The 27,969-nt window shown below is 28.8% G+C and overlaps 1 protein-coding gene across 5 annotated transcripts in view; it reads right to left on the bottom strand.

Moving 5' to 3' along the window:
- Positions 1-1,699: 1,699 nt before the first annotated feature.
- Positions 1,700-27,969, bottom strand: part of LOC136988293 (cell adhesion molecule Dscam1-like) — a 39,143-nt gene continuing 12,873 nt past the window's right edge. Inside the window, exons 6-24 of one of the 5 annotated variants that reach the window (XM_067286179.1) lie at positions 27,108-27,377; positions 26,597-27,004; positions 22,094-22,252; positions 21,734-22,012; positions 21,472-21,591; positions 20,928-21,101; positions 19,720-19,867; positions 7,881-8,029; positions 7,684-7,818; positions 7,445-7,600; positions 7,300-7,370; positions 6,994-7,231; positions 3,706-3,804; positions 3,445-3,630; positions 3,078-3,371; positions 2,840-3,004; positions 2,623-2,772; positions 2,124-2,281; positions 1,700-1,840 (exon numbers count right to left, since the gene is read on the bottom strand). In XM_067286179.1, the coding sequence (XP_067142280.1) occupies positions 1,760-1,840; positions 2,124-2,281; positions 2,623-2,772; positions 2,840-3,004; positions 3,078-3,371; positions 3,445-3,630; positions 3,706-3,804; positions 6,994-7,231; positions 7,300-7,370; positions 7,445-7,600; positions 7,684-7,818; positions 7,881-8,029; positions 19,720-19,867; positions 20,928-21,101; positions 21,472-21,591; positions 21,734-22,012; positions 22,094-22,252; positions 26,597-27,004; positions 27,108-27,377 (3,440 nt within the window). In that variant the 3' untranslated portion in view covers positions 1,700-1,759. Of the gene's footprint in view, positions 1,841-2,123; positions 2,282-2,600; positions 2,773-2,839; positions 3,005-3,077; positions 3,372-3,444; positions 3,631-3,705; positions 3,805-6,993; positions 7,232-7,299; positions 7,371-7,444; positions 7,601-7,683; positions 7,819-7,880; positions 8,030-19,719; positions 19,868-20,927; positions 21,102-21,471; positions 21,592-21,733; positions 22,013-22,093; positions 22,253-26,596; positions 27,005-27,107; positions 27,378-27,969 lie in introns of those variants that run through there. The other 4 variants (XM_067286180.1, XM_067286181.1, XR_010882749.1 and 1 more) reach the window with 4 other exon arrangements.

The raw sequence follows: 27,969 nt of genomic DNA, 5'->3' as shown, positions 1-27,969 counted from the left end.
ACGTGCGACAGCGTTACGAGGGGTGGAATGATAGTTGAAAAGTATAAAAGAAGCGTTACGTACAGTACTTTATGAACTATCCTATATTAAACGAAAATACATCATTCTTTATTCTTTATTAAGAAAATGAATTTAATGTCAAACAAACTAAATATTTTAATAATTTATTCGACTTTTTTTTTAATATTAAATGACACAATTAAATTTTTTTCTGATACTGGATAGGATATTAAATATTATCATTCACAGATGGCACCACGTAAAGAAAGGGGGAATCATTTTGCTGAGAAAAATTTAAATAAATAAATTTTTTCTTTAGACAAAATAATAATCTTATACATAAATAATAATTTAAATATCGTCTGATTAATTTGGTGGACAGTTATGATGTATTATACTCTATCGACCTAATGTAAATCCTTGTATCAGAACTGTCTGCCCGAAGAATGACAAACGACTGAAGAATGGATTTAAGAGGATTTTCACCCTTCCAAAACACTTTTAAATCCTCAAATAATTTGCATACAGAAAATTTATTCACTTCTCTTATCAAAACGCTAATAAATGTATATAATAAAATATATTTTGATTAATTTGTTAACCTTCGACCTTAGCTTAGTAGCTCGTGAGATTTTTTTTTTTTTTTTTTTTTTTTTGCATTTCACTAAATCGTATTTAATATTATTAACGAAGTGTGGCGTGTTATCATAAATCTTATGTTTAGATAATCAAATAAATCATGTGAATGACGTCATAACATTCAATTAATTTTAAGTTTCGATAGAATAATGTTATTTTAACCGACTGCAATCGGTCAAACCCTCGAGTAAACTGTGTTTTACTGTAATTGCGTGCGTTCAAAGACATAAAAAAGGAAAATAAATATATTAAATTAGTGAAAAAAATTGAATTTTTACACGTTTTTAATTATAATTTTTTTAAAATGTTTTCTTCGTAATTCTTAAAGAAACGAAAATTGATTTTTTTTTAAATATTTAAACAGAATTTTTACGGTTAAAAATAATTTGAATAAATAAAATAGTTCATTTACGTTAATATATATATATATATATTTTATTTTTAAATTTTTTCTCCATTTTTTTAAAAATTACGGAATTTTTGCATATAAATAAATAAAGTTAATACCTTTTAATTTTATATTTTTAAAATAAAATTTAATTATATTAAAAATTTTCATGATTATCTCCTTTTTATCTCGGACATTTTTAACATGCAGCGTAACCTCTGAACAACGGACACTAACGAAAACATTAAAAAATGGCTGTTTTTGGAGGTTGTTTTGTATGCATTTTAAAAAGAAATAACCCCGAAAAAGTGGCCATTGGTGGGAGGTGGCCGTTACTGGAGGTTTGACTGACTGAGTTATTAGAGAATCTGCGGCCGAAGTTTTAAACATGAAAACGTGTACGTCGGACGTTCAGCGCCGCCTTCCTGTAAGCCTAGAAGTTTGACAATGGCGTTTGGAACGTCGAGCATTATTCCACTGACGTTCTAAACGCCATTGTCAAACTTCTAGGCTTACAGGAAGGCGGCGCTGAACGTCCGACGTACACGTTTTCACGTTTAAAACGTCGGCCGCAACCTCTCTATTAATATTTAAGTTATCAAAATGAGTTTACCCAAATTTTTAATGGCTTTTTTAATATTTAAATTTTATGAAGTTTTAATAAAGTAAAAACAATTTTTTTAAACTTTTATTTTATTCGAATTGCGTTAGAAAGAACATTTTGGCGATGGATCAGACGTCTTCCACCCTAAATAAGGGAAACGGTGGTTGAACGTCAGCCTTCAAGGCCTCATACGGTCGATCTTGGAAGAGCTAATAATTAAAATAAACAAAAATAAAAAATACATACATTTAAACTTATAGTTTCGTTTTTTAATACATTAAAAGGATAATTAAGTTAATGCTGAAACAACTTTATATGGCATTAAAACATTATATAAAAATTTAATTAATTAATTATTTTAACAATTATGTAAATTGAATTATTTTATTATTTTTATTTCGATTTTTATGGGATTTTGACGATTAACGTTTTAATTGGTGGCGCCATCTGTCGTTTAAAATTTAATAACCCGCCACATTAATCGAAATATACCTGCCTGGTGATGTACAAGTTGTCTCCTTTTTTGTCTCGAACTGCTGGACGATTTAATGTCCGAACGATGGATATTGGTGTTTGATCTCCCACTGACATCTCGGGTATTGTGTCATACGGTGTGGCGTAACAATGTGTTTCTTCTCTGGTGCCTGCCACTGTAAACGAAATTAAAGAAAAAGATAAAGGCAATTTTTTATTTCAGCAAAATTTTTAAAAATATTTTTAAATCGATATTTTTAAATTTAGGGATGATGTTTAGTTTAGTAACTCTTTGTACACGATTTAAATATTATTGTAGATAAAACATAACAGATGGCGCCACAGGTATAATAACAAATAATAGTAAAAAAAATAAAGTTTTACTAAAGGATAGTGTAAAATAAATTATAAAAAAAATAAATAATTGATTTTTTATAAGAAAACAGAAAAGAAAAGAACAAAAAGTTGAGAAAACAACCAGCAACAAAAGTTCACCGGAAGAAAATGATAGGCTAACTTCCTGTAATGGGTACCACGGATGATACGGGACGGCTGACGTCATCTCCTGAGATTCCTATTGGCTGTTGATTTGAACCGTTGTTAGTTATGTCTTTCAATGCCATGGCTTCCAGACCTCCTTGGCGAGATTTTGAGCTTCCGGAACCATCTAAAATAAGTAAAATAACTATTATTAAGAATATTTTAAAAGATGAATGGAGAATTTGTATATTTACCACTGCTTATCGTGCTTCTGTGCGAATTTCTCCTTCTACATAAAACGCAACCAACAATAATGATAATGATAACAATAACAGATGAGGTGATAACGGGGATCAGAAACGTAATCTCTAAATAGAACGGGGCGAGTTCTGAGGATTGAGGCTGATGAATTTCAATAACTGAAAGTGTATACTGAAATTAGATGATGATAATTATTTTTATATGTCTCTTTTTTTTTTGTTTTGAAATTACCTTCCGTTTCGTTTGAAGTCTGAAACTCGTATTGGGCTTCAGTGGCTCCTGCACTGCTATACGCAGTTACTTTTATTGAGTACCAAGTTCCAGGAGTTAAAGACTGTATCACATATTTTGATTGATCAGACGGCAATTTCGTTTCCAAAGATGACCACTGACTTTTATATTTAGGTTTGAGCTTGAGTGTGAACTCTTTGATAGGGCATCCTCCATTTTGCCAGCTGGATAGGTGAAGAATGGATGAAGTCGAATTCGGTTGGACAAAATCTTCTTTAGAAGGTGATACTGGTGCTGTATGCGAGTAAGTTTCTTTAAGAACATTTCACTTTGTAAAACAAGACATACCGAAACCAATGACAATTACCTGCACCAGATGTTGTTGCTTGAACAATTTCACTAGGTTCACTTCTTCCTACGCTATTGTGGCAAACCATGAAGAATTGATAACGGGTGCCACAATCCAGGCTTGAAATGGTATAAGTACTGGTTTGAGTGATGACTTTGGTTTCTTTCCATTCTCCATATTCTCTCTTGTGATGGAGGACGCACTCTGTAAAAATATATTGGCCAAAAATATTATATTCGCTTAAAGTACAACGTCTTCGGAACTATCTTTTTTTCCTACCTTTTACGGGACTTGAAAACGTCCTTTTATGAGACCAGCTAAGAGTAATGGATGAAGTAGTTGATGTCACAATGTGAAGAAATGGAGCAGTTGGAGGTACTATATGGAAAAATGGCTATCAGACTTATAATATATGAGAGTTATTATATAAGTGAGCCAATTTTGAAATATCAAAGAAGGAAACGTAACCGAAACGATACGACAGATCAAATTGATAGAATACGACATTTTATGGCTAAATATAGCTTCATATTATTAATTGTATAATAAATTGACTTGAGGAAAATTGAGTTGCGATTGTCAAAATTTTTAAAAATTTAAATAATAGATAGTAAATGCATAAATATAGACAACTTCGACTACATTTATGCATAAATTTGTATAATGCGCTTGTGTAATGTATAGACAAACTGATGTATTTATATATTAAGCTATATAAATAATCTCAGTAACTCTTAATTATGATATTTTGATATTTGTTGCTAAATACATACCTTACACTTTCCCTAACTTCACGAGTAGGTAAGGTTATATACACGTATATTTATAATTACACTTTATCTCTATTTATTTTATTTTATTCTCGTGGAATTACGGAAAAAGTTAAGAATTTGGCGAGAAATTCCACAGTTAAAACACATCTTCCTTATAGTTACTGAGTTTACCGAGTGGACGTGAACACTGATAGTTGGTTGCGGATTCGCGCCTCACCAACTGGCTGGCTACGTGGAGTTTTTCCAAATTTTCTTCATGTGTCTAATACCTAAATACGTGATATTTTCCCATAGAAAGTCCTCCTGGGAGGCTTCCCATCTTAACAGATCGCGAATGAGTTGCGTTGCCATATCTTATCAAACCATCGTTACTGAGTATAAGTTTATATATATAAACGCTTTTTTTCTAAATATAATACTAACAAAGTATACTTATATTAGTATTGCATTTATTAAACTTAGAATTAAATTTATTTACTAGCCTATTACAGTATAGCAGCAACATCACTTATATTGATATATTTAAAATGTTATAAGAATATCTAATAGATAGATTAAGCAAAAGGATGAAATTATTTTTTTAATAAATACAGTATTTATATTATATGATTTTATTTATTTATATTATTTACATGTGATGTTCCATTAAATTTCAATAAGTGTTAGTTATCAATAACAATAATATAATAATAATATTATCGGGATGCGCCCCCCTTATATATTATCAATAAGGGGGCGTATCCCGATTGCCGGTGCTGCTGGTGACTTTTGTTAAGCACTTCACTTGTGACTATAAGCCTGAACTTACTAATTTGATTAACACGCCGATTTTATTACTAAAGAAGATTAACGGTTGGATCTTATTACTAAAGAATAACAATAATTGTGAAACAAAGAGGTTTGGCTTTTTAGTAATTAATATAAACACTAAATTAGTGTGTTTGAGATTACTGGATGATCTCAAATTTATACAATAACCACTTACAATTGAGACCTTGTGGATAATTATTGCATTTAGAAAGCTGTTTTATTCAATATCATACTTCTTTTTACAGTATGCATTTCGACCAAATAACTAGTTTTGCCCTCTTCAATTGTAAATTAAACTGTTTAGGCTGCAATTTTAAAAAATTGTAGACTTATAAATTCCCACTGTCATCCGTCCGTCTGCCTTTCTTTCTTTAATCTCGAGAACGGAGTAAGATAAATGAAAGACGAGACAGATATGGAAACCTTAGGGGCAGGAGACCCTGCTTAACTCTATATACAAACTTCCAATACAAACCAGAAGGCACGTTATTTTAATTTAAAACTTATCCCCTAAAAGCAGTTAATAAATGACCGGCACGACTCTACTGTTAAAGGAAAAGTATGATGTACAGGGGCAAGACACTACTAATTTGAGGTGGAGAGCATATATTTTAAATTAAACAAATTAAAAATATGATTAAAAATTGTTCATTACACATAAAAAAACTTTTTGATTGTCTTCTTAATTTTTTTCTTTATTAATGTTTCAAGTTCTTTTATTTAATTTCGAATTTTTGTTACATTTTTAAAAGGTCTATATTTTCATAAGTTTTACAAAATTGACGTTATAGCTTTGCTTTCTATTACACATCCTTCTAAATGTAATAATTATCCACGAGGTCTCAATTGTAAGTAGTTATTGTATAAATTTGAGATCATCCAGTAATCTCTAACACAATTTTAGTGTTTATATTAACTGTCATATATTATTCTAATAACCACCGTGACGATAATCATAAGAGGAAAAAAACAGTTTTTAATAATTTTTTACGAAAATTAATTTTTTAATGACAAGATTTTGATAGCTTTTTACAATAACAAAAATTTTTAGATACTCTCTAACACCGAGATTATTAATGATTATAAAAAAATTTATTGCAACATTTTTATTTTGGTGATTTTTTCCTTATATCTATAAATGTATCCATCAGTATCACAGTGATATAACCATTGAACACTGGTCGCGGGTTCGCACCTCACTAACAGACTGGTCATATGAAGTTTCCCGGGGTTTTTATTTTACGTGTTTACCATCTAAATGGGGCAAGTTTTTAATACTGGCCACGTGGATTTCCCTGTTTTCTTTATGTGTCTAACGCCTAAATAGAGGTAAGTATCCCCATACTGGCCATGAGTTTTCTTCGCGTTTCTAACACCTAATAGGAGCAAGATGCCCCTTGGCAGATCATGTATTGCGTTTCATTATTCCACCAATCCAATCCACAAATGATTCTTATTGAAAACAGTTTGACCTTTTCTCCTTCGGATGTTTCGAAATTGGTTCACTTTAAATTGATTCTGCATTGGTAAAATTTATTTACGTGAAATATATTTTTTTTCTCGCGGGCGAATTTATCTTTACTCAAAAAAATATAACCAAAATTCTTAAGAGAAATTAAGAAATTTAATAGAGTCAACCCGTGTAAACGATGCAAGAAGCTCTTCATTTAACGATTTTATCTCACAGATAAGAAACGACTTTATGCTTTATTAAAAGTTCCATTTTAATTAAAACAATTTATAATTATGTTAAAAGTTTGTAATTAAGTTTTAAAAAAGTCATTTAATTATTCTCAGTTGCGCGAAAGACAATAATTAATTACGACGAAATAAAGTAGCCGAAAATTCTTTTCTGCAGTTTCATAAAATAAATTACACATTTGAATAAATTAAAGTCACGAATAGGGTCGAAGAATAATATAAAAATTTTGAAAAATTCATTAATTAAATGAAAGAATAGTAAGTAATAGAGGAGCATTTTCACCATCTGCTAATGTCTGAACTACCAACTCATCGGATCGAGGTCCAGTTCCTTTCCCATTAAAAGCCTGAACGGAAACAGAATATTTAGTAGATCTTCTTAAATTAGTCAGATGAACTTCTAACTCTTTTCCCGAACTCAGGTTAATGGTTTTAAACAAGGCTTGATCGTTAGACGAAAGGATTTTGTACCCAATAAAATATCCTGTGATGTTGCCATTCCACAGTGATTTATTAGGAGGCTGAAGAAGAAATCATGCTTTAATCCTGATCAATTTTTCAAAATTACCGAGCGAAAGCCATAACCCACCTCCCATGATACTTTAATAGAATTGGGTCCTGTAGGTGATGCTTTTATTCGCAGCGGCGGCCCTCCGGGTACTGTTTTAATAGATAACAATGCATGTAATATATTCTGTTATACTTTTAAAAACTACGTTTTTATATAGAAATACCTTCTTCGTCCGTTGAGGTTGTTATAATTTTACTTAAATTACTTTTGCCTATGGCATTTTCTGCTAAAACGCGCAAAACATAATACGTAGCGGGTTGTAAGCCAGATATTGTAGCTGTAGTGGAAACTCCAGATATACTGATATTTTGCCACTTGTCTATAATAAAATTAGAAAATATTTAAATACTTTTCAATTTAGTTTTATTATTAATAAATTTAAACTATTAATAGGAAACATACCTCCTCCTTTTATTTTATACAGAACAATGTATCCCGTAATTGCGCTATGTCCTCCAAATGGTTCTTGCCACGAGATGGTTAAACTCCTTCCTGTTTTAGCTACCACTTCGATATTGGAAGGTGATGCTGGAGCCTCTGGTGATGATAAATTTTATTTAGATTTTAAATTAATATAATTTCACTCATCAAAAATTTACCTTGCACTATAACTTGGAATGTTGCTTCGGAAACACCATAAGCATTCCCTACCGTGCAAGCATATAAACCAGAATCGTTTCCTACAACTTTAGATTTAATTAGAGTAGCTTCAATACCAGTATTTATTTCTTGAAACCCGAAACGAAATCTGTAAAAATAAAAAATAGCAGTATTATAAGATAATTATGCAATTAAACTGATGTAATAAAATATTTTAAAGAAAACCTCTAAAAGATATTTTTTTAAAAACTTATTGGATTGGTGAGATGAAACAGCGCAACACATGGGCAATCTGCCAAGGAGGGACGCTTCTCGGGAGAACTTTCTATGAGAAACTGACCTCTATTTAGATGTTAGACACGCGAAGAAAACACGGAAAAGTTTACATTGCCTATGAGAAACTGGCCCCTATTTAGGTGTTGAACACGTGGAGAAAACCCGAAAAAGTCCACGTAGCCAGCTTGTTAGTGAGGCGCGATAGTACATATGATCATTAGCACTTCACGATATGTTAAAAATCTCGTCCATCTTGGTTTGATGATGATGCGACGTTTCTGGACTTCTTTTGATGGTATCGTCAGCACGAAATGTTACTGTTACGCGAGCACGATTTCAAGGTGCTATATTCCCGAACACGTGTCTGCAACAAAGGTGCGAACACACGTGCATATCTGGAAGCGTTAAGCCGGAAGTAGTTTCCCTCCACTAATCAACAAGGTCTATAAACACAAGGTCTGGACACGATACCGTGATACATTGCGGCAGTAGCCATATTGGGTCCTTTCAGGTTGTGTGTACGGTGTTTCTAGAGCAAATTTGGTTATTTGTTTTTTCGATCTCAATTAGTTGAATTTCTATCTATTTTTATTTTTTTTTATGATTTGGCATTCAGCACCCAGGGCCGGATCATCTAGGGCCCGGTCAAACTGTCTATTTTGAAAAGATTTGTAAATAAGATAGTATACTTTTCTGAATTTTTAGATAAAGTTTATTCATATTTATGTACTTACTTTTTTTAAAACTATCTTGGCTTTTATTTAAATTATCTTTTTCATTATTCAATTTACCTTTCATGAGTAAAATATTATATTATTTAAATATTAACCAAAAAGGTTAAATTAAACAATTAATATTTTAAGGTAATATTGTTATTGTATAACAACTTTTGTTAGACATTTAATAAAATAAATTTCAATTTTTTTAAATTTATAAACAAACTGTTCAAACTTTTCTAGAAAAACTAAAATTTATTGTTGTATATTAAATATTTTTTATTAATAAAAATTTAAGATTTGTTTTAGTTTTTCACATTATTTAGTTTTATTTTATTTATTGTTTTATATTTTTTGTGTGATCTATTTCTTGTGGGAGAGGGAGGGAGCCTGGTAAGAAGAAAATGTCTAGGGCCTCAAAGTGAGTTAATCCGGCCCTGTCAGCATCGAACTGTAAAAATTCTTCAGTCAAAGGTGTAAGATTGTTCCGTTTTTCCGCTGACAGATCGATGAGAGTGATGATTTAAGAGTTAATATAAGTAATGGTTTATTAATGGTTATATACAGAGAAACCAGATTTATTAGAATTGAATGATAATAAATTTTCATCGTAAATTATTGAAGAAATGTTGCCTTAAAGAATTTTTGTCTCAAAGTGACATTTTATTGTTTTAATAATGTACTCAACTTTCTTATTCCATGTTAGTACATTAAAAAAAAAAAACATGCTCTGCTTACATTTTAGAAGCTTTTTTTAAACAAATGATTTTAGGACATTTACCATTGCTTTTTCAGATTTAAAAAAAATATTTATAACAGGAACCACATAATGTTATCATAAGAAATACTCATTAATCAATTATTTTTCAAAAACATCTTATTTATATTAATTAAATTACTATTATTATTTATTTTATTATTGTGAAGATTTTTACTGAGTGAGATTTGTAATTTAATAACAAATGTTTTAATAAATAATGATTACTTGCTTAGAAGACTACAGAAAATTATTTTCCTCTTCTAGTTGATGTTTCCTTTTAGCAGGAACAACAGCCATACAAGATTGCTTGAATATATTCAATAAGAAACATTCAACTGAAATCTAGTGCATATTTTATAATTATTATTGCTTTTATAACTTCATATTTTGATACAAATAATTCTATTTGCTACATATACTGTCTTTTAGTACGAGCGTATTGCATTTTCTGAATCAGCGAAGTTGAAAAATATTGTATCAGGTTACTAATAGCGATTTCTTTTAAATATTTTATGTTATTAGATGAAAACAAAATTCCACTATATAAACTGCTTTAATATTTAACGCTTATTCTAAAATGTTTGCAATATGCATCATTAAAGTGGTTTTAATTAACCCTGTTAAATTATATTAAAACATGGTTCTCAGATCAATACTAGTTTATAGACTGTTTGTGGTAAGGTTTTAGTTTTCTGACAGGTTGTATAACAACATTAAGTAACTTATTAAACAGAATAAATGTTATAATGCGTTATTTATAAAAACATACTTTAACATTTAAAATGAAATACAGTAATTGAGATTAAAACTTTCAGTCATTTAAATTAATGTTTCATATTAATTGAAAGTAATGCAACATAGTACAACTTGCATATTGCATTTGTAATTGCATGATCATTTTATTATAAAATAAACAATAAATAAAGTTAAAGTTGATATTTCTATTTGTTAGTATTGTCTACTGTTTAATAAAATTTTTATAAATATACTTATTTAATTCTCTATAAAAAATAATTAAATTTAGGTTATATGCATAACTTCTCTCTTTTAAGAACCTTCTTGTTATCTCTTGCAAACATTCAGAATAACCTCTAAATGAAAAGATACTCTATTTGAAATTATAAAAGGAATTCCGTGGCTCGAACTCAAAGGAACGTGCAGTTTACTACACGTACTGTACAGTACATAGAATGAAATCTATACAGTGACCTTGGAACTAAGGACCCAATATGGCGCCTCCATAAGGAACATTGGTGTTCTGACCTTATGTTTATAGACCTTTCTAATCAAAGCGTTACAAGAGAACGCTAACGCGTTAGCAGTGAGAATAGTAACGATTATGCGCTTAGTTGGCACAGCGTGCAATGTAGTTTTTTTAAATTAAGTATCCAGAAATATCCAATTATTAATTAAAGGTTGAAAAAATACAATGTTTACCAAAAACGGAGCTAGAAAAAAATCCGTTATTCCGAGTTACGGATCCGCTAAAAAGAAGTAAATGTACTGTATTACAGTACATTGATTTGGCGGTACCTGGAGAAAAAATCCGCGATCCGTTAAAACGAGATTCTACTGTATATAAAAAGTTGTTATTATTTTTATTTATTTGTGACAGTTTTATCTCCTTAACTGCAAAATTTTCAATCTTATACATAGAAAATCACTTTAATATTTAAAACAAATAGTTATAACAATAAAGATATAAAACATAACAAATGATACTATAAAAATATACAAGAAAATCAACCACACATTTACTATATCTTGATAATTATAAGATATAAAGTTAAATTTCTATAAAATATCGAATTTATTTAAGAGAATAAGATGAAAACCAATCTAAAAATTGAAACATTATGTACTAAAATTTATATTTTCTTCTTTATTTTACGATATAAAATATCTATTTTAAGAAAATATTATCTAGTTTAACTTTGTAAAATAAATAATATTTTTCCGCATTATAAAAAATACATATCCTAATAAAAAATTCACAGAAAAAAGCTAATAAAATGCCATATAAACTCCATATTTTTTTAAGTTTATAATTATAGGCATTTGATAGACTGGAAGCGAGTTAAAATTCGTATATTTTTGGCAGATTTATTTGATCAATATCCATATTTTTTTATTATTAAAGACGTTGATATTATTACAGATCTCACATAAAATTTATTTTTTTGTTTTTTTTAAATAAATTAATAACTTATCATTTGATGCTTGATACGATAAAAACGAAAACAGTTGATATAAAATGAAAGAAAGGGATAAAGATAATATTTTATTTGAACGAAAGGGAGGAGGAAAAAATACATATTACTTGAAAATGCATTTTGAGTATTATCAAAAGAAGTATATATGTATTTTTTTCCTTAAGTGTCGTCTTTCTTGCACTTAAAAACAAACATTATTTATAAATTATTGTATCAATTTATTAATGGTCCATTAACGTGCAAAAAATGGTAATGATAAACAATAAAATTCCGTTATTGTAATTACTTAATGGCAAGTTGGATAATTATCATTAAAAATATCGAATTTTTATTCACTCTTAAACTTAATAAATGTTATAAATTCAAAGTTAAATTTTATTAAAAAAGAAGAAAGATTGTAGAAAAATGAAAATTCCTGTTGAAATTGCGTGTATCGACTGAAAGCGTTACTTTCTTTTCTTTTCCGTCTGTAGGATAATTAAAGTTAGATTTCGTCAACAATGTTGTCAGACTAAATCAATTTAAAACTATACTTTGTCATTTTTGATTTTAGCATTTGATAGGTTTGTATGTTATTTATTTGTTCCTTTGCTTATTGCATTTTCTGTGAGAAACGAAATTTATCAAGACACGAAAGCAGATATTTTATTTTTATTTTTATTCAACGAAATTAATAAACAGATTTAATTAAGAATTTTAATAAGAGAGAAAGAGAGATTTTAATAAATAAAGATGAATGCGTCCGATATGACAAAAATGCCATTTTTCCTATCGAATCTATTGAAAATCATCTCCAGTAGATAAATAGTTTATTAAATTTTTTAAAAATTGCGAATTGTTTTATAAATTCTTTTAGAAATTAATTTAAGTTAAATTAAAAATGTTCAAATATTTGATCGGATAGTCGATCCGTAAGTAATTATTTTATAATCTTGAACGATTTGAATTCAAATCATATTTTAGAATATTAAGTTTCGATTTTATAGATTGAAGCATCACTCTTCGTCTATTAATCATATTAACCAACCGAGATCCGAATTAGCACATTTGTAATAGACAAAATTTACTACATATTCGATCTATATCAGAATCTCCATAAAGATGTGTCCACCAGTAGCCAGTGGATAAAACCATTCAACACTGTTAGTTAGTCCAGAGTTTGCAGGCTGACTGCGTGGAATTTTTCGTGTTTTAATAGCGTGTATAACACTTAAATAGAAGCCACTTAAATAGGAGAAGTCTTTCTACTCAGGCCGCCCAAATATTGCATTGTCTTATTTCATCAATCCATCTACCTCTACAGAAGTAACCAATTCAATTCATTGAATACATAAAAATTTTAATTCTGATCACTTTTAATAGGTATCTTATATACAGAGTGTAGATACAGTACCAACATTGCTCCGGGCGTCTAACCATATACAGTACTGTATTATGTAACCTTACAGAGAAGCCTCACACGGTTTCAACAGTCATTTTTTGACAGTGTCCAGCCGCTTCTCCACTACGTATTTTAACCAAACAAAAAACGTTTTTTACTGATCTTAATACACTCCGCGGCTGTTATTTAAACTATGCCGTTATTTTCCCTAGGACCCGAGATAGGATTTATCCCATACGAAAGGGGTTGGGGATTATCTTATGTACTTCGTAGCAGACACTGTATATATTTCTATCTATACCTTGTAATAATTTTTATGGATAAATTAAAACAGTCAAATAAACAGTCTATTCTATACACAAAAGTTAATTCATTATTCATATCGTATACAAGTAAACATTGTTATATTGTTTTAATATTGATTATCCGCTTAGTAATAATAATTCTCACTAATTAACTTTATCACAGACAAGTTTTATTAAATAATTAATAGTTTTTAAAGCTGATTTGCAGTAATTAGCTTAATGTAGTATATTTATGTTTTAAGAAGTTATTAATTAATAAATTATCAAAAGATCATAGGCCTACATCATTACTTTGAATTATATATTACATCATTATAATATATTTGATAGGATTGCATTATAGTTTGCAATAGAATTCACGCATAAAATGCCAAATAAAGACTATTTACGTAAAGTTATAATAATTTTAGAAAATAATTACTTTTTGATATTCCTTAAACAATGCAACAGTTTCTATTGTAAGTTTTATTTTATAGATAAGATTTATAACCTGCATACAGTGCATAAATAAGCTGAGATAATATATTTTTGTAGGTAGTTCATCAATACTACAAACGTCATTTTCTCAAATTAAATATGATATTTCAAAGATGGATTTCCTATAAAAAAATCACATTATTTTTTATGTTAAATTATTGGCAAAGGTTAAAGGTTAAAACTGAAAGTTAAGGCAATGAAATATCGATCTTCTGATTTGATAATCGAAGAATCTGCATTTTCATAACAATTCGAATGTATATGCTTCTATTAATACAAGTTTTTAACTAAAATTATTCTATGGCACAATATTTTAAAATCGATATTAATTTCAAATTATCACATACCAAGGTAATATATATACCTTTTATTTGATTTCCCTAATAGATATTTTATTGAAAATATTTAAGGATTTTGCCGATAAACCAAAGGTTTGTAGGATTGATGGAATAAGGTAACGCAACACGTGGGCGATCTGCCAAAGGGGAGCCTTTCTGGAGGATTTTCTATGGAAACTGGCCCCTATTTAGCTGTTAGACACGCGAAGAAAACCCGGAAAACTCCACATGGCCAGCACATTAGTCACGCGCGAATTCACGGCCACTAGTGTTCAGTAGTTTTATCCACTCGGTCGCTGGTGGGCGATCAAAGGAAAATCTAAATATATTCGAAATTAAAGGTTAAAATTTCAAAGAAACATCAATAAATAATGGAGGAAATTGTAATTAAGCAATTAACTTCAAACAGAATTATTTTTAACTTTTCAAAGGATACTTTTCGCCTAAAACAAAACGAAAAATATAATTTAAAAATGTTGAATTTACAAAAAAACTTCATATCAGTTTATTGCTTATTAGACAAAGGATCGATACCATTTACATTTTCTAAATAAAATAAATTTAATTACCAAAGAAAATCGAAAAACTCTTCGACTACACTCTACATTGTCCATTATTAAGAAAGAGTAGAACAAAAATTAAAAATTGAAAAATATTGTAAAACAAATTAAATAAAAAAATATTTTATATCTAACTAATATCAAATTCAAACATTCTGTAGTTAGAAATGATTGTTTTTTTTAAAATTATAATTAAGTAAAAATGTATATTTAATTATAAAAATAATTAAATATAAAATACTATCCTCAATCAAAAATATTTAATACTAAAATTTAACAATTTATTATTATTATATAATATCTGGTCTCTCTAATATGCAAAAACATATTTTATTATTATATTTCTTAATTAAAAAATTTCAATATATAAGTTTTAAATGGTTTATTTGGTTTGATAGAATAAAGCAAATGGGTACCTCCCGAGAGAACTTTCTTTGGGAAACTGTTTCCTATTTAGGTGTTAGACACATGCAGAAAACCCGGAAAACTCCACGTGGTTTGTTAGAAACTGGCCCTTATTTAGGTGTTAACACTTCGAATGTATCATATTATAAATTCTGAGTCAATAAACGAGGTAAGAAGAAGGAACTTTATTAATCAAAAGGCCATCTTTTGGTCTTCCTATATTAAATTCGTCCCTTAACATAGACTCAAATTGTATGAAGTCCCAGAGCATTTTATTGTTGCAGCAAACTTTAGTGATCAAGTTACAACTAGGATAATTAATATAATACTTAATTATTATAATGTATTATAATTAATTCTTTGATTCCATTATATAAATGATAAAAATGACATGAAATAATTTACGATGAAATAAAATTATATAAAAATCGTTTCAAATTTAATTGTTTTAAGTACAATTTGATGTCCTGTTTCTACGTAATATAAAAGCCATATTTTATGAAATTTATTATTGGTCAGGGCCGCCGAAAACTTGGCATGAGGCTCGGAGTAGTGCGGACTCTTTTTTTCTCTGTAACAGGCCCCTTTTTGCCTGTTTTTTAAACACGTAAGGTACAGTACGTAGAGAATGTTTCTTTATTAATAAATATCGGTTTTGAAAGTTTTATTTTTGTTAGTAAAATTAACATATTAAAGGAGTGGGTCCTGTAGGTCCTAAGTTTTTCCCGGGCTCGCGGAAAAATCCCAGCTTTCCCCCCTCTCGACAGCCCTGATTATAACTTAGAGTATTTTAAATCAGAAGCGATTTAAATATGTCATGTGTGATAGTAGTAAAATATATTAAATATTTCGTTGAAATGTTTTAAAGGGAATATAAATTAAAGAAGAAAAAGTAGATAGCGCTTTAAATAAGTTACGTTTATGATAAAGTGTTAGAATTGGTTTTTTTGTCCTTACCATAAAGTATTTTGTTTGTAGCAACCGAACGTCTATAAAGTAAATTACTTGGAACGTCGATATAAATTTCAACGTATTAAATAATCCTGAAAGTTTCTAAAGTGGACAATATTTGATGCAATGTTGTTGATAAAATAAAACATAAGTAAAATAATAATATTTTATTAAAATATTTATATACTGTAGCTTTATCATAATTGATTTTGTATATTTTAAAATTATATTATAAGCATTGGAGACGTTCAAATATCATCAGCATAAATTTCCTTTTTTTTTAATCTCCTCCCCTCATCATCGCCAGTCATTAGAAATGAAGGTGCTCCATCCCCTAATTATGTCATCAGGCCAGAAGTTTAAACCATTCGCAAATACACAGGAATCATTTTCAGACAATTTTGTGATGACTGGAAAGAAAAATAAGCGACGGATAATATCTTACGTCATCAACGACTAACTCTCCCTCCCCTATCGTCAGCAATCATCAGATATAAAGAAACCCCCTTCCCCATAAACTGCTGACATAGGCCTAATACTTTGGTCTTTTTTATATAGTCTATCTAACTTAATTCATTGTATAAACCAGGGTTTGCTTCCCAACGGGTCGGTATTGACCTTTTAGAGGTCGATAAAAGTTTGAGTAGGGGTTAATAAAAGTTTGCAAATATAAAAAATGTATTAAAAGTATTAAAAATTGTACTGTAAATTTTCAAATAAATTTGGGAAGACGCCTTTTAAAAATAACGTATGAGGACATTTGCACCTACATATAATATTACATATAATATTGTTATTATTGCCTTCTATTAATCACTTCTTATAAAGACGTGTTAAAAAACTATTTTATACTTGTATAAAGTACCTTTTAAATAAATTTTAAATTTGTTCATTTTATAATTACTTTAACAAAACAAAGTATTTACCCCTATCAGAATTATGCATATTGTTTATCTGTACTAATAGAAAACATACATAAACTATTAACTATGTTTTTTTTAAAATAATTCTTTCCGTTTTTCTATACGAATACACCTATTTAAATTGATATAAAAGAATTTATAACTTAATAAATAAACAATTTAAAATTTAAAATATGCTTGGTCATGACCACGCGTACAGGCACTTCCTGACACTATACGAAATGGACTTGGGATGAATTTGGGGGTTTTTAACCTCCCTCAGCTTACCATATACACTACCTCTCAAGTTTTGGCATATATGGTTGGTTGAAGAGGGTTAAAATCCCGAAATGCATTCCAATTCCATGTTGTACAGTAAGATCCAATAAAGTGTCACGAAGTGCCCATACGTCTGGTGCCGGTTTTATAAATGACTAAGTATATTTAAAACATTAAATCACACAGACTACTTTACAGATAAATAATTTAAATGTATAATTTCAATATTTTAGTCATATATAACCGCGAATTGATCTGACTTTACATAAATCATAATTTTTCATCATTTATAAAGATAGACAACATACAGTATGTAAAATGTAAGACTAAATGACACTTTCAAAGAAAAGATTTAGTTGCATCTTTACAGAACAATTCCTTAACAGAATAGCTATCGATAATGATTAAAGATAAGAAAAATCTTCGAACAGAAACGAAGGAAAGTTAAATCATGTAAGTTACTGTAAGTAATATAGTAGCTGTCAGGACTGTTTGAAAAATGGCATCTCAAAAGCAGATGGAAAATAAATTACTATTACTTAGGGAAAATATAATTTATGAAAACAATTAAGCTTGGATAAAGAATAATAAGAGACGAGTCAAACGAGAATTATGAAGGATAATAAAACTGTAAAGATAGAGATAATAACGGCGCTCGATGGAATATGGATTACGAACTGAGTTACATTCAAGATGATGTCATGAACTAATAGCTTTGTTTCAATGGAAATTTGTTATGTTAAAAAGAAATTAATTCTGTTAAATTCTGCTTTAAACTGTATATATAATGATAACGTATTTTATAATGAGATTATTAATTTAAAATCTTAAATTTTCATCAGTAATTTCGTCAGTGATTGATATTCTTTCTTGGTTTTATTGATTTTCTAAATTATATATGTAGTAGCAAATTTTTAAAAAGGGGGGAAACATGCAAATATTTTATTGAATTAAAAATTTACAACTCTACAATTAATTTTAAACTTGTCGAGTAAGCAAAACAAACAGATATTTTTGTTTTTATGTTTGTATTTTTACTTAAAAAGATATGAAATTTTGTTGACAGAAATATGTATTTGTGTGTGTGGGTGTTGTGTTCTTGTTTTATTTTTGTTTGCAATTAACATCTGACATATTTTGCTTATTTTATTTTCAGGTTTTTCATTGATTTAAAATATGTATACATAAATAAGTAAGTAAAAAAAAAATAACAAACATATTGAGAATACGGAATTTGTAATATATTTAATACAAATTGTTTTTGATTCGTAAACTTCATCTAGGAAACGAATTTATCTGAGTTTAAATTATTTATTTTATGATTAAATAGATCAGTCCAAAACTCGCATTAAAACATTTATTTACGGAGAAAACAACATTAAATTTAGTATTTTTCATTAAAATAAAATAAAAAAAAGAATTTTGTATATTGAAAATTTCATTTTTATTATTTATATTTATCATAAATTCTTTATGTTATGAATCTTGTATGGTCATTAATTTCCAATGTTAATTTCCAATGTTCGTTCAAAATTCATGACAAAATACTGAATAAAAAATAAAATAATAATAATAATTTAAGATAATCTCTAATGAAGAATTAAACAGAAATTTCAATTTTAAAATATGAAAATTTATATCTTATTATCTGCTTAAATATATTTAAATATGTACATGAAAAATAAGGTAAGACAATAAAAAATAATAATGCTTTAATGCAATGTAAATGTTTCCTTAAATTTAAGAGAAAAATAACGATTTAATTATTTATTTTTCTTTTAAAAACATCCAAAGGGAAATTTTGGAATTAAAAATAAATCATAATTAAATGTTTAAAAAAAATTCTGGATTTTATACTTTTACTTTAAGATTTAAACGTAAGTTTTAAATATAAAATCACGGTAATTGCTCTCTCGGTAAAATAATTAGAAAATACCTAAGAGAGATTCATTTTCTGCAAGAATTTTTAGAAATTAAACATTCATTTTTTATTTTTTTTTATTTTTTAATCTTTCAGCGTGAAATCCATCAAACAGTTTCGTGAGTAGAACAAATCAGTCGAAGGAGCAGAATTTTCATGCATGAGAAATGTAAAACTTTGATGCAAATTATCTAAGATGTTTTAGAATAAGATTAACAACCTTTGAATCTTACATAAATTGTTAGAAATAGATATACATCAATTTGCATAATGCATTTTTAAATACAAAAAAGAAACAATTTTCTTGAATTTTTAAGTATTCTTTCTTGAATTATAAAAAAACTTTCCACTTACGTGTCGTCTGTTCGATTGGATATGGTCACTCCATCTTTGCTCCAAGTCACTTCTAAAGGTAATTCTCCGCTGGCTGAACATAAAAGTTCTAGTAGAGAGTGAAGGCGAAATGTTTCCACTGTGTGCTCTGTTTCAAACTGGGGAGGAGCTAAGTAAATAAAAGAAACAAGTTTAAACAATATAAAATCATCAATTAGGAGACCAAACTTTAAGGAGAGTTTGTTTATACTAAAGTAAAAACTGGCCAAACATAAAAGCTTCACAGAAAATATACGTTTCCAGTCTGTTTTAAATTGAACTAAACTGATAAAAGGCTAAGTTTGATACATAAAAATCATTAATAAGAGGCTAAATTAGGGAGATTTCTCTGTACATTTACAGAAAAACTTTTGCTATTCCTTAATGTAGATAATGTTAATTTATAAGAACTAGAGTAAGTGTATGAGTTAGAAAATAGAAAAGAGAATTTGTTGAGTTTTTCTATGCTTGAAACATGAATTAACCGAATTTATCTATTATCAGCTCTATAACAAAAAATTAGGGAAAGAAACTGAATTCTGGAATATAAAATTACTATATGAAAGCTCAACTGACTGCAATGAAATTATCAAATGAAAACAGTCTTATATATAAAAACAAATAATCGAAAGATAACAAAAGTATTCGCCATTTTAGTTGAGACAAAGATAAAGAAGAGAAAATTTAAGAATATAAAAATTTTCAATTAAGCTAAAATTGCTAGAGAATTTTTATTTACACAAAGATATTCAAACAATTAGGATAAGATGGTCGAAGTCATTGTGCCAGTGTAAAAAGAAGAAAAAAAAATATGTTCGCCGAGTACTCCGTTTAAATTGAGGTAGAACTAAACAAATATTAAAAAAATGACGTTTAAGAACATAAAATCTTTAATAAATCACCAATTAGAAGGCCAAACACGGAGGGGGTCTTTGTTTATACAAAGATGATACAATAGCTTGGGATAAGTCCAGTACAGTCCAGAGACTCGCGCTTTATCAATCAATTTTTGTCAGGTTGTATGTCATCTTGTTGGCAGAAACTTATCTGCTACTTCCCATACACTGCGATAACAATGGCAGTTACTAAAATTAAACTTAGTAAACTTTAGGTGTCATATGTTATTTGGAAAACGATTTCTATGTGAAAAAATAAAGATGCTTTTAAGAGTAATAACTGAAAGTACTTACTGTGAACAGTTATTGTTACTAGTTTGCTGATAGCTGCACCAACGTTGTTATTGGCTTGACATAGATAGTAACCACTGTTTGCGGATTCCACTTCTCTAATTCCTAGTGATCCGTTTCCATAGAGAATGTAATTGTAACTATTATATACTGGTTCGAATTCCCTTGCCATGATTCCTATAGAAGCGACGATAAATAATTATTTATAGTACTATTATATTTATTGTTATTAGATTATTTTATGGTTAAAAATTTTAAATTAAACTTGTCAGTTTACAATAAATTTTAATGTCAAAATTTTTAGAATTTTTCAGGGAAAAATACCTTTTTTTTTTTTTTTTTTTTTTTTTACTATTGATTAATTAACTCAAGAATTCCTTCGATGATAATTTGTCAGATTTAGCATTTTAATTATTTTTAAGCGGCTAAAAATTTGCATTTAAAGAATGTTAAACATCTCGAAAAGAATGATTTATCCTTTTTATTATTTGAAGGATAATAGTTTCTACATTCACATTAATAATCAATTCTTGTAACTTTATCTCACCTTGACTTTTTTTCCAGACGATAGTCGGAGGAGGAAGTCCTTCGGCTTTACAATCCAATGTTATTGATTGGCCTAAGATAACTGATGCATTTTCGGGTTCTATCAGCCAGTGAGGAGGAACTGCAAAGAATATTAATTTAAAAGTTTGTTGCTGCTAACAAGCAGAATTTAAAAATTAAATTGCAAATATGATTGAAAACGCTATTACTTTGAAAATATTAAAAAAATTATGATTAAAACTTTAAAAAAATAATCTTCATACCGTCTACGATCAAGAGAGCGCTGTGTGATGCAGAACCTCCTGCATTCTTAGCTAAACATGTGTAATTGCCAGCGTGATGACGTTTAACTTCGGAAAATACCAAAATAGAAAACATATCGTGTCTTTGAACAGTCAATCCAATTTCTGCAATTACCGATTGCCCATTCTTGAACCATTGCAAATCAAAAGGTGGATCGCCTTGATTAATGGCACATGTCAGAACCACTAATGTACCTTCACGTACTCGCGGAGTTTCGAAAGGGATTATTTTCGGTGGCTCTTTTTATTTATTAAATAAAATTTAAAAAATTAAAATTAAAATTAATAAAATATATATTATTAAAAACACTAATATCTTACTTGTAATAATTACTGCTACCGATCTCTTTTGAGATATTCCTTGACTACGAACGACGCATGTATAAGATCCCTGATCGTAATCTTTCTGCACTTCTTGCACCAATAAAGTACCGTTGGGATACGTGTAATGTCTTCTAGCTAGAGGAAGCTCGATTCCACCTTAAAATAAATATAAAAATTAATAGATATGTTATAAAACTCTTATCGATGACTATCAGAAAGTCTCAACGATATTCATAAATTCTCAATAATAATCTTCCTGTACCAGTAACAACATATCATTGAAATGAGTACGATTTCGTCTAGTAGCTGATATTAATGTAGTATAAAAAAATTGCTAATGAATCAGCTTTTTAACAATCTCATCGTCTACACGCACCGGACAGGATATATGTAAAGTTCTTAAGTATATCCATAAAATATGAAGTTCTAAATTTAAATTATGAGTGTAAGAAGAAAACTATTTTCTTTCATTTCAAATTTCCTTTTAATGGCGATAGAGGTACTTAAATGTTATTTATAACATCATTCATGAATAAGAATTGCTATAGGAAATGCGATTGCGATTAAGTTATATTAATGGAACAGTCTGGACTTGCTTAACAGTCCAGGTTTTAATCCTTTCTTAAGGTTTGTTTGGATTTTACTTGTATATTTTATTGATGTTTTACTTGGTTAAATATGTTTGCAGAAAGTAAAAAAAAAAAAAAATTAGAAAAAAGATACTAATTAGCAAACCTTCGGTTAATGAATTGTTTTATTAAAGAAATATTGTCTAATTTTTTCTAACCGCTTATTTATATTAATTTTTAATTTGCAAATTTTAATATATTTATTTTTTTAGATTAATATTTTAAAAATTATTCTGTACCGATGAGAAGTAAAATTAATTAATAACGTGAAGCTCAATGCTTTTTTAAAACTACGCTGAATGAACTTGATTTTTAAATATGGAAGGAAAAGGTAAAAATAAAATAAAATTTTGATTTTTTAAGTTTGAATTCCTCAATTTAAACTTTTAAAGTTTCTATTATTGAACGGTAGAATAAATTTTAATAAAATATATTCTTTTTTAAAAATATTTTAAATATTTTCATTTACATAAAAGAAAGCGAATTTGATTCGACTATTTGTTTAAAAAGTGAAATATTTGCTGTTTTACTGATTTATTTTTTCCACAAAAAAAAATATGGAATAATAAAGTACATGATTTTTATTAATGTTACGCATCATATTTAAAGCAAAAATGATATCGAAAAAGTCAGTAAATGTCTTACATTTTGTTAGCATTTTTATCATATGATTTATATGGTGAAACCTCTGAAAAACGGCCACTGACAGGAACAGAAAAAGTGGCCGTTGATTAGAGGTTATTTTGTATGCGTCTTTGTTTAAAAACAAATAATCTGCGGCAAACAAATGGCCGCTGTTTAGAGGTGGGCCGTTATTGAAAGTTCAACAATATATATTATCTGTTATATCGTATCATTTTTTTAATTTTCTATATAAATAAATATATATGTGACTACACACACACACGCACACACGCAAACATACACGTATACAGTATATGGTATATATGTATATATAACAAAGTTATATTCGTGGCTTCAGTTTAAAATACAATAAACAATAAACTGTAGTAAATAAAATATTTTTTCAATAATATATACTTAGAATAAATATTTTTCTTTTAGTACTTTAAAAGTATTGAATATAAATTTGTTTACATTCAATACTTTTAAAAAACTGTATACAGATAAATAAATTCAACTAAAGAAATGGAATTGAGTAATATTGTTAGGAATATATTTTAAATAAAAATAATCAGATCGTAAAAAAATTAGTTTATCCGAATTTTTATTTTTATTAAGTTTTCAGCGTGTTCCTTAGAAACTATTACATATTGCCTACAACCAGGGCTGGACTCAGTTTTGTCTTGGCCCTAAGCTATAACATATAACAGGCCCTTCCACTCCACTAACTAATGATACGTGTAAAAATGTGAGGCACTAAGCTGTAGACTTATAGCACCAGGCTCTAAGCTGCAGCTTGTTTAGCTTCTGTGCAAATCCGTCCCAGCCTACAACGTTATATGAAGATATCTGTAATCTTCCATATTGATATATTAAATAATGCTGATTAACTGAGATGCTGCTATGATATTAATAGAGATTAACATCATAACAGAAAAGTATCTCAGCATCTTAATCTGCGAATATACTATAATTTCTGTAGATATTATTGATTTCTTTCGAAGAAAATTCTAAAAAACAAATCTTAAATAATACTCAATAAGAAAATTTTAAGCAGAAAAAAATTTGAACGGTTCTAAACGAAGATATTTATCTTGTTAAATCAAGATGCAGTGAGTCTGATGATGCAGTCGGATCTTTAGTGTGTCTTTATTCTTTCGATTAATTTTCTCTGATAAGAAAAAGGGTAGGAGAGAGACATCGAACCAATCGACTTGTATTCCATCTTGTTATCTCTGTGTTGATAATGTACAGAAAAAGTTTTAAAATAAATTCTATATTCTGTATAATGATCTCTATTCCGGTAAGTCGAGTGGAAGAAATTTAACGTGGAAAAGATTTGTTATAAATAAGGATGGAGAATTTTTTCTATCATTAGTTACACAGAAGGAATGTTTCCACAATACAAAGAAAGACAAGAATATTTAAAGTTCTCTCTTAAAAAATTTCTCTAAACTCCGATAAACTTTTTTATTTTGTATCTTTCGTTCATTTTTAATCTCAAAACTAAAAGAGGAAAAAAAAACTAAACATAAAATTTATAGTTTGAACAGAAAGTCTCCTCCCAAACAAGAAAAAAGATCATTTGGAGTTACTGTAAACGTTCAAAAATCATTAAATTCGATTATTTTTAGTTTCTTTAACATTGCACTCATTCAACAAGCGTTAGAACTTCACATCTATTTTATCTTTATTTTTCTCTAAAATGGTCGTCTGAGTAATTTTTCATTTTCTCAATAATTCTTCAGGGAAAAAATGTACTGTACGTATATATAAAAGCCAGTATAACCTTCGATGTATTAAATCTGAGAGGAATGCGAACCAAGGTGGGATTGAACACGTGTCTATTGGGAACTGAAGATTGTGAAAAGGAAAAGTTAGGTCTTGATGTCATCTCGAGAGTCTTCTCACTTAACTTCGTTTTCTAAACAGGTAATTTGAGATATCTGCTCCTCTCTTTCGCTTTAGAAATACGAATTCAGTTTCGAATTACAAGGGGGGAATATATATATTAGTTTAAATTTTTATGGCGCGAAATTTATCGCAGTTATATTCATAGAAATTTATTATCTATCTATCATCGGCATCATATAAACTTTTAATGGATTTTTACGAGAAAAAAGTGGCCAGAAATCTGTCTGAAGAAGTATTTGAAAACCAGAATTGCTGCAAAGTTAAGACATCAATCATTGTCTGTGCCAACTCCCATGTTATTTAAATGCAGGAATCAAGAAATTGAGTTTTGGCCAAAACACTTCTAAATTTGGAAGAAATAAAGGAAAAAGTAATCTTTTGATTGATCTGTAAAGATCGAAACAGTTGAGTGTAAACAGAAAATCAACATAGAAACTGAAAAGAAAAGATCTTGTTTTGTTTGGAAATTATAATCACTTGTTCTGTTTCAGTGCAGAGAAATGTATGGATGTTAGCAAACTTGTTTTTGGACTATCTGTTTAGTTTTTATCCACTCGGAAGACAGAACTGATGGAATTGAATGTTTTTTTTCCTGTTTTCTTTTTTAGAATGTAGGCAAATAGCCAACTTTGGGACTTGAGGTTGTTTAGTTTTACTTGATAGAAGCTAATATGGAAAGTGTGTGGATCACGATTTTAGCCATGAGGGCCTTTAAAATAAATGAAGCGAATTGGAATAGTCTTTTCTTCAAACGTAGAAGAAAAAATTATTTTCAAAAGTGAGTCATTTTGGAAAGTTTAAAAACTTCCATCGATTAATGAGAGCCAAACACAAAAAGTTTTGAAGACAATTTTTTTCCTCCTCTATTTTTATTCAGCGCAGATAAGATAACGATAATGTAGTCATTTTCATCTTGAAAGAAACTTTATCGTCTTTTGTTAAACTCTACATAATTAAAAACCTACCTAGCTTCGAGGTTTGATAATAATGATAATAATAATGTTCTGTTTTTCAAGATATCAATAGGATACTATTATTTTAAATGCCATTATCATTAAGTAAATTAAAATAAAAAAAATTTATTTAATCCTATTTAATGTTTAAAGGTTAATTTTAAGATGTTATATTAGAACAATAGGGCTTAAATGACCATAAATTCGCCCTTTTTTTAAATAGATAATTATCTTTACAAAGTCTTGTAATGATAATTAACATTCACTTACGCAGAAAATTCATTTAGTTATGAAGATAATGGAGATTTAATCAGTAGCTTTTTATAACTAAATGCATGAAATCTCTAATAGATTCATGATAAAATACATTATGCACTAACCTTTTTCCCACGTAATAGAATCCAAAGGATAACCCGTCACGGGGCATTCCAAATATAGATTCTGACCTTCTATAACAGTGACATTAGCCATTGGGCGAATCCCTGGAGGTCCATAGACATTTAATCTAGCTACATGATTGGCTCTACCAACACTGCTTTGAGCCATGCATTCATAAAGACCGCTGTCATTGACAGTGACGTCTGTCAAATTGATCATACTGACAACCTGGCCTTGGGATGTGACATAATCGCTTACTTTCAAGTTTTCCTCATTGACGATTGGTTGTCTGTTCACGTACCAGGTGATTTCCGGTAGGGGGTGGCCGGAAGCCATACACCGGAAGCTGACAGATTGACCCGGATGCACAATTCTCTCTCCGAATGTGTCGTGCAACACAGGACCTATGTCTGCAACGAATCGATAATAGAAGTTATAGAATATAAAACAATTTTTACGATCGAATAAGGCATCTGCGCTTTTCCAGATATTAAAGACATTTGAATAAATTACCCCCGACGGTTAGTTGAGCAATGGCCTGTTCGGTCGTACCCGAACTATAAACGAAACACTGGTACATTCCTTGATCTTTCTTCCATACAATTGGAATGTGTAGAACATTTCGACCTACGAATTGAACTCGTCCATCTTCTGTCAAGTGATGTAAATCTTTCATCCACAGCACTGAATCTATAGGATGTCCCACTTGGTTACACGTCAAAGTTGCAGATTCTCCAGTTAATACTACCAAACGATGCGGATCTATATTCACCTTTACAGGTACTATAAAAAGAAGAAAATCACTTTATCCAATTACCGTAAAGTTTAAAACATATTATATTAATACTAGAGCATATTTTTACGCGTAAAGGAAACTGTAATCTACAAAGACAAGAGATTGAATAAGAGATATCCAATATTTGAAAGAGCAAAGTAAGTTTTAGTGTTTCTTGTGCATTTTCTTGCAATATTCTGAAGAAAACGCATAACTTATTCTCACATTTTTGTTAAAGATATCCTCCAAATATTGAAAATTACTCTTTTAGTGTATATATATCTCCCAATTAACTCATGACATGGAAAAACTGATATCATTTAGGATATAGTTATAGTTACAGAAATGAAAAGCGATTAACCATAATGCTTAAAAAATAAACTATAGTTAATAAAAACATTATAAAATGCTTAAAATAAAATAATTTTATTCTAATAAAGTATAGAGGACATTATACGTCTTAATAAAAAGTTAAATTATCTTCCGAGAGAGAAAGTAAAATTATTTTCTAATGTCTTTCTCCTATATTACGTCACGGAATTTTGTCATCGGATCTTGCTTATTTTCAAACAACAGCTGTTATGAATCGAGAAAAGCTGT

Source organism: Centruroides vittatus, unplaced genomic scaffold (assembly GCF_030686945.1).
Source record: "Centruroides vittatus isolate TY-2023 unplaced genomic scaffold, ASM3068694v2 scaffold_324, whole genome shotgun sequence".
Lineage (NCBI taxonomy): Eukaryota > Metazoa > Arthropoda > Arachnida > Scorpiones > Buthidae > Centruroides > Centruroides vittatus.
This window is presented reverse-complemented; position numbering and strand designations above follow the sequence as displayed.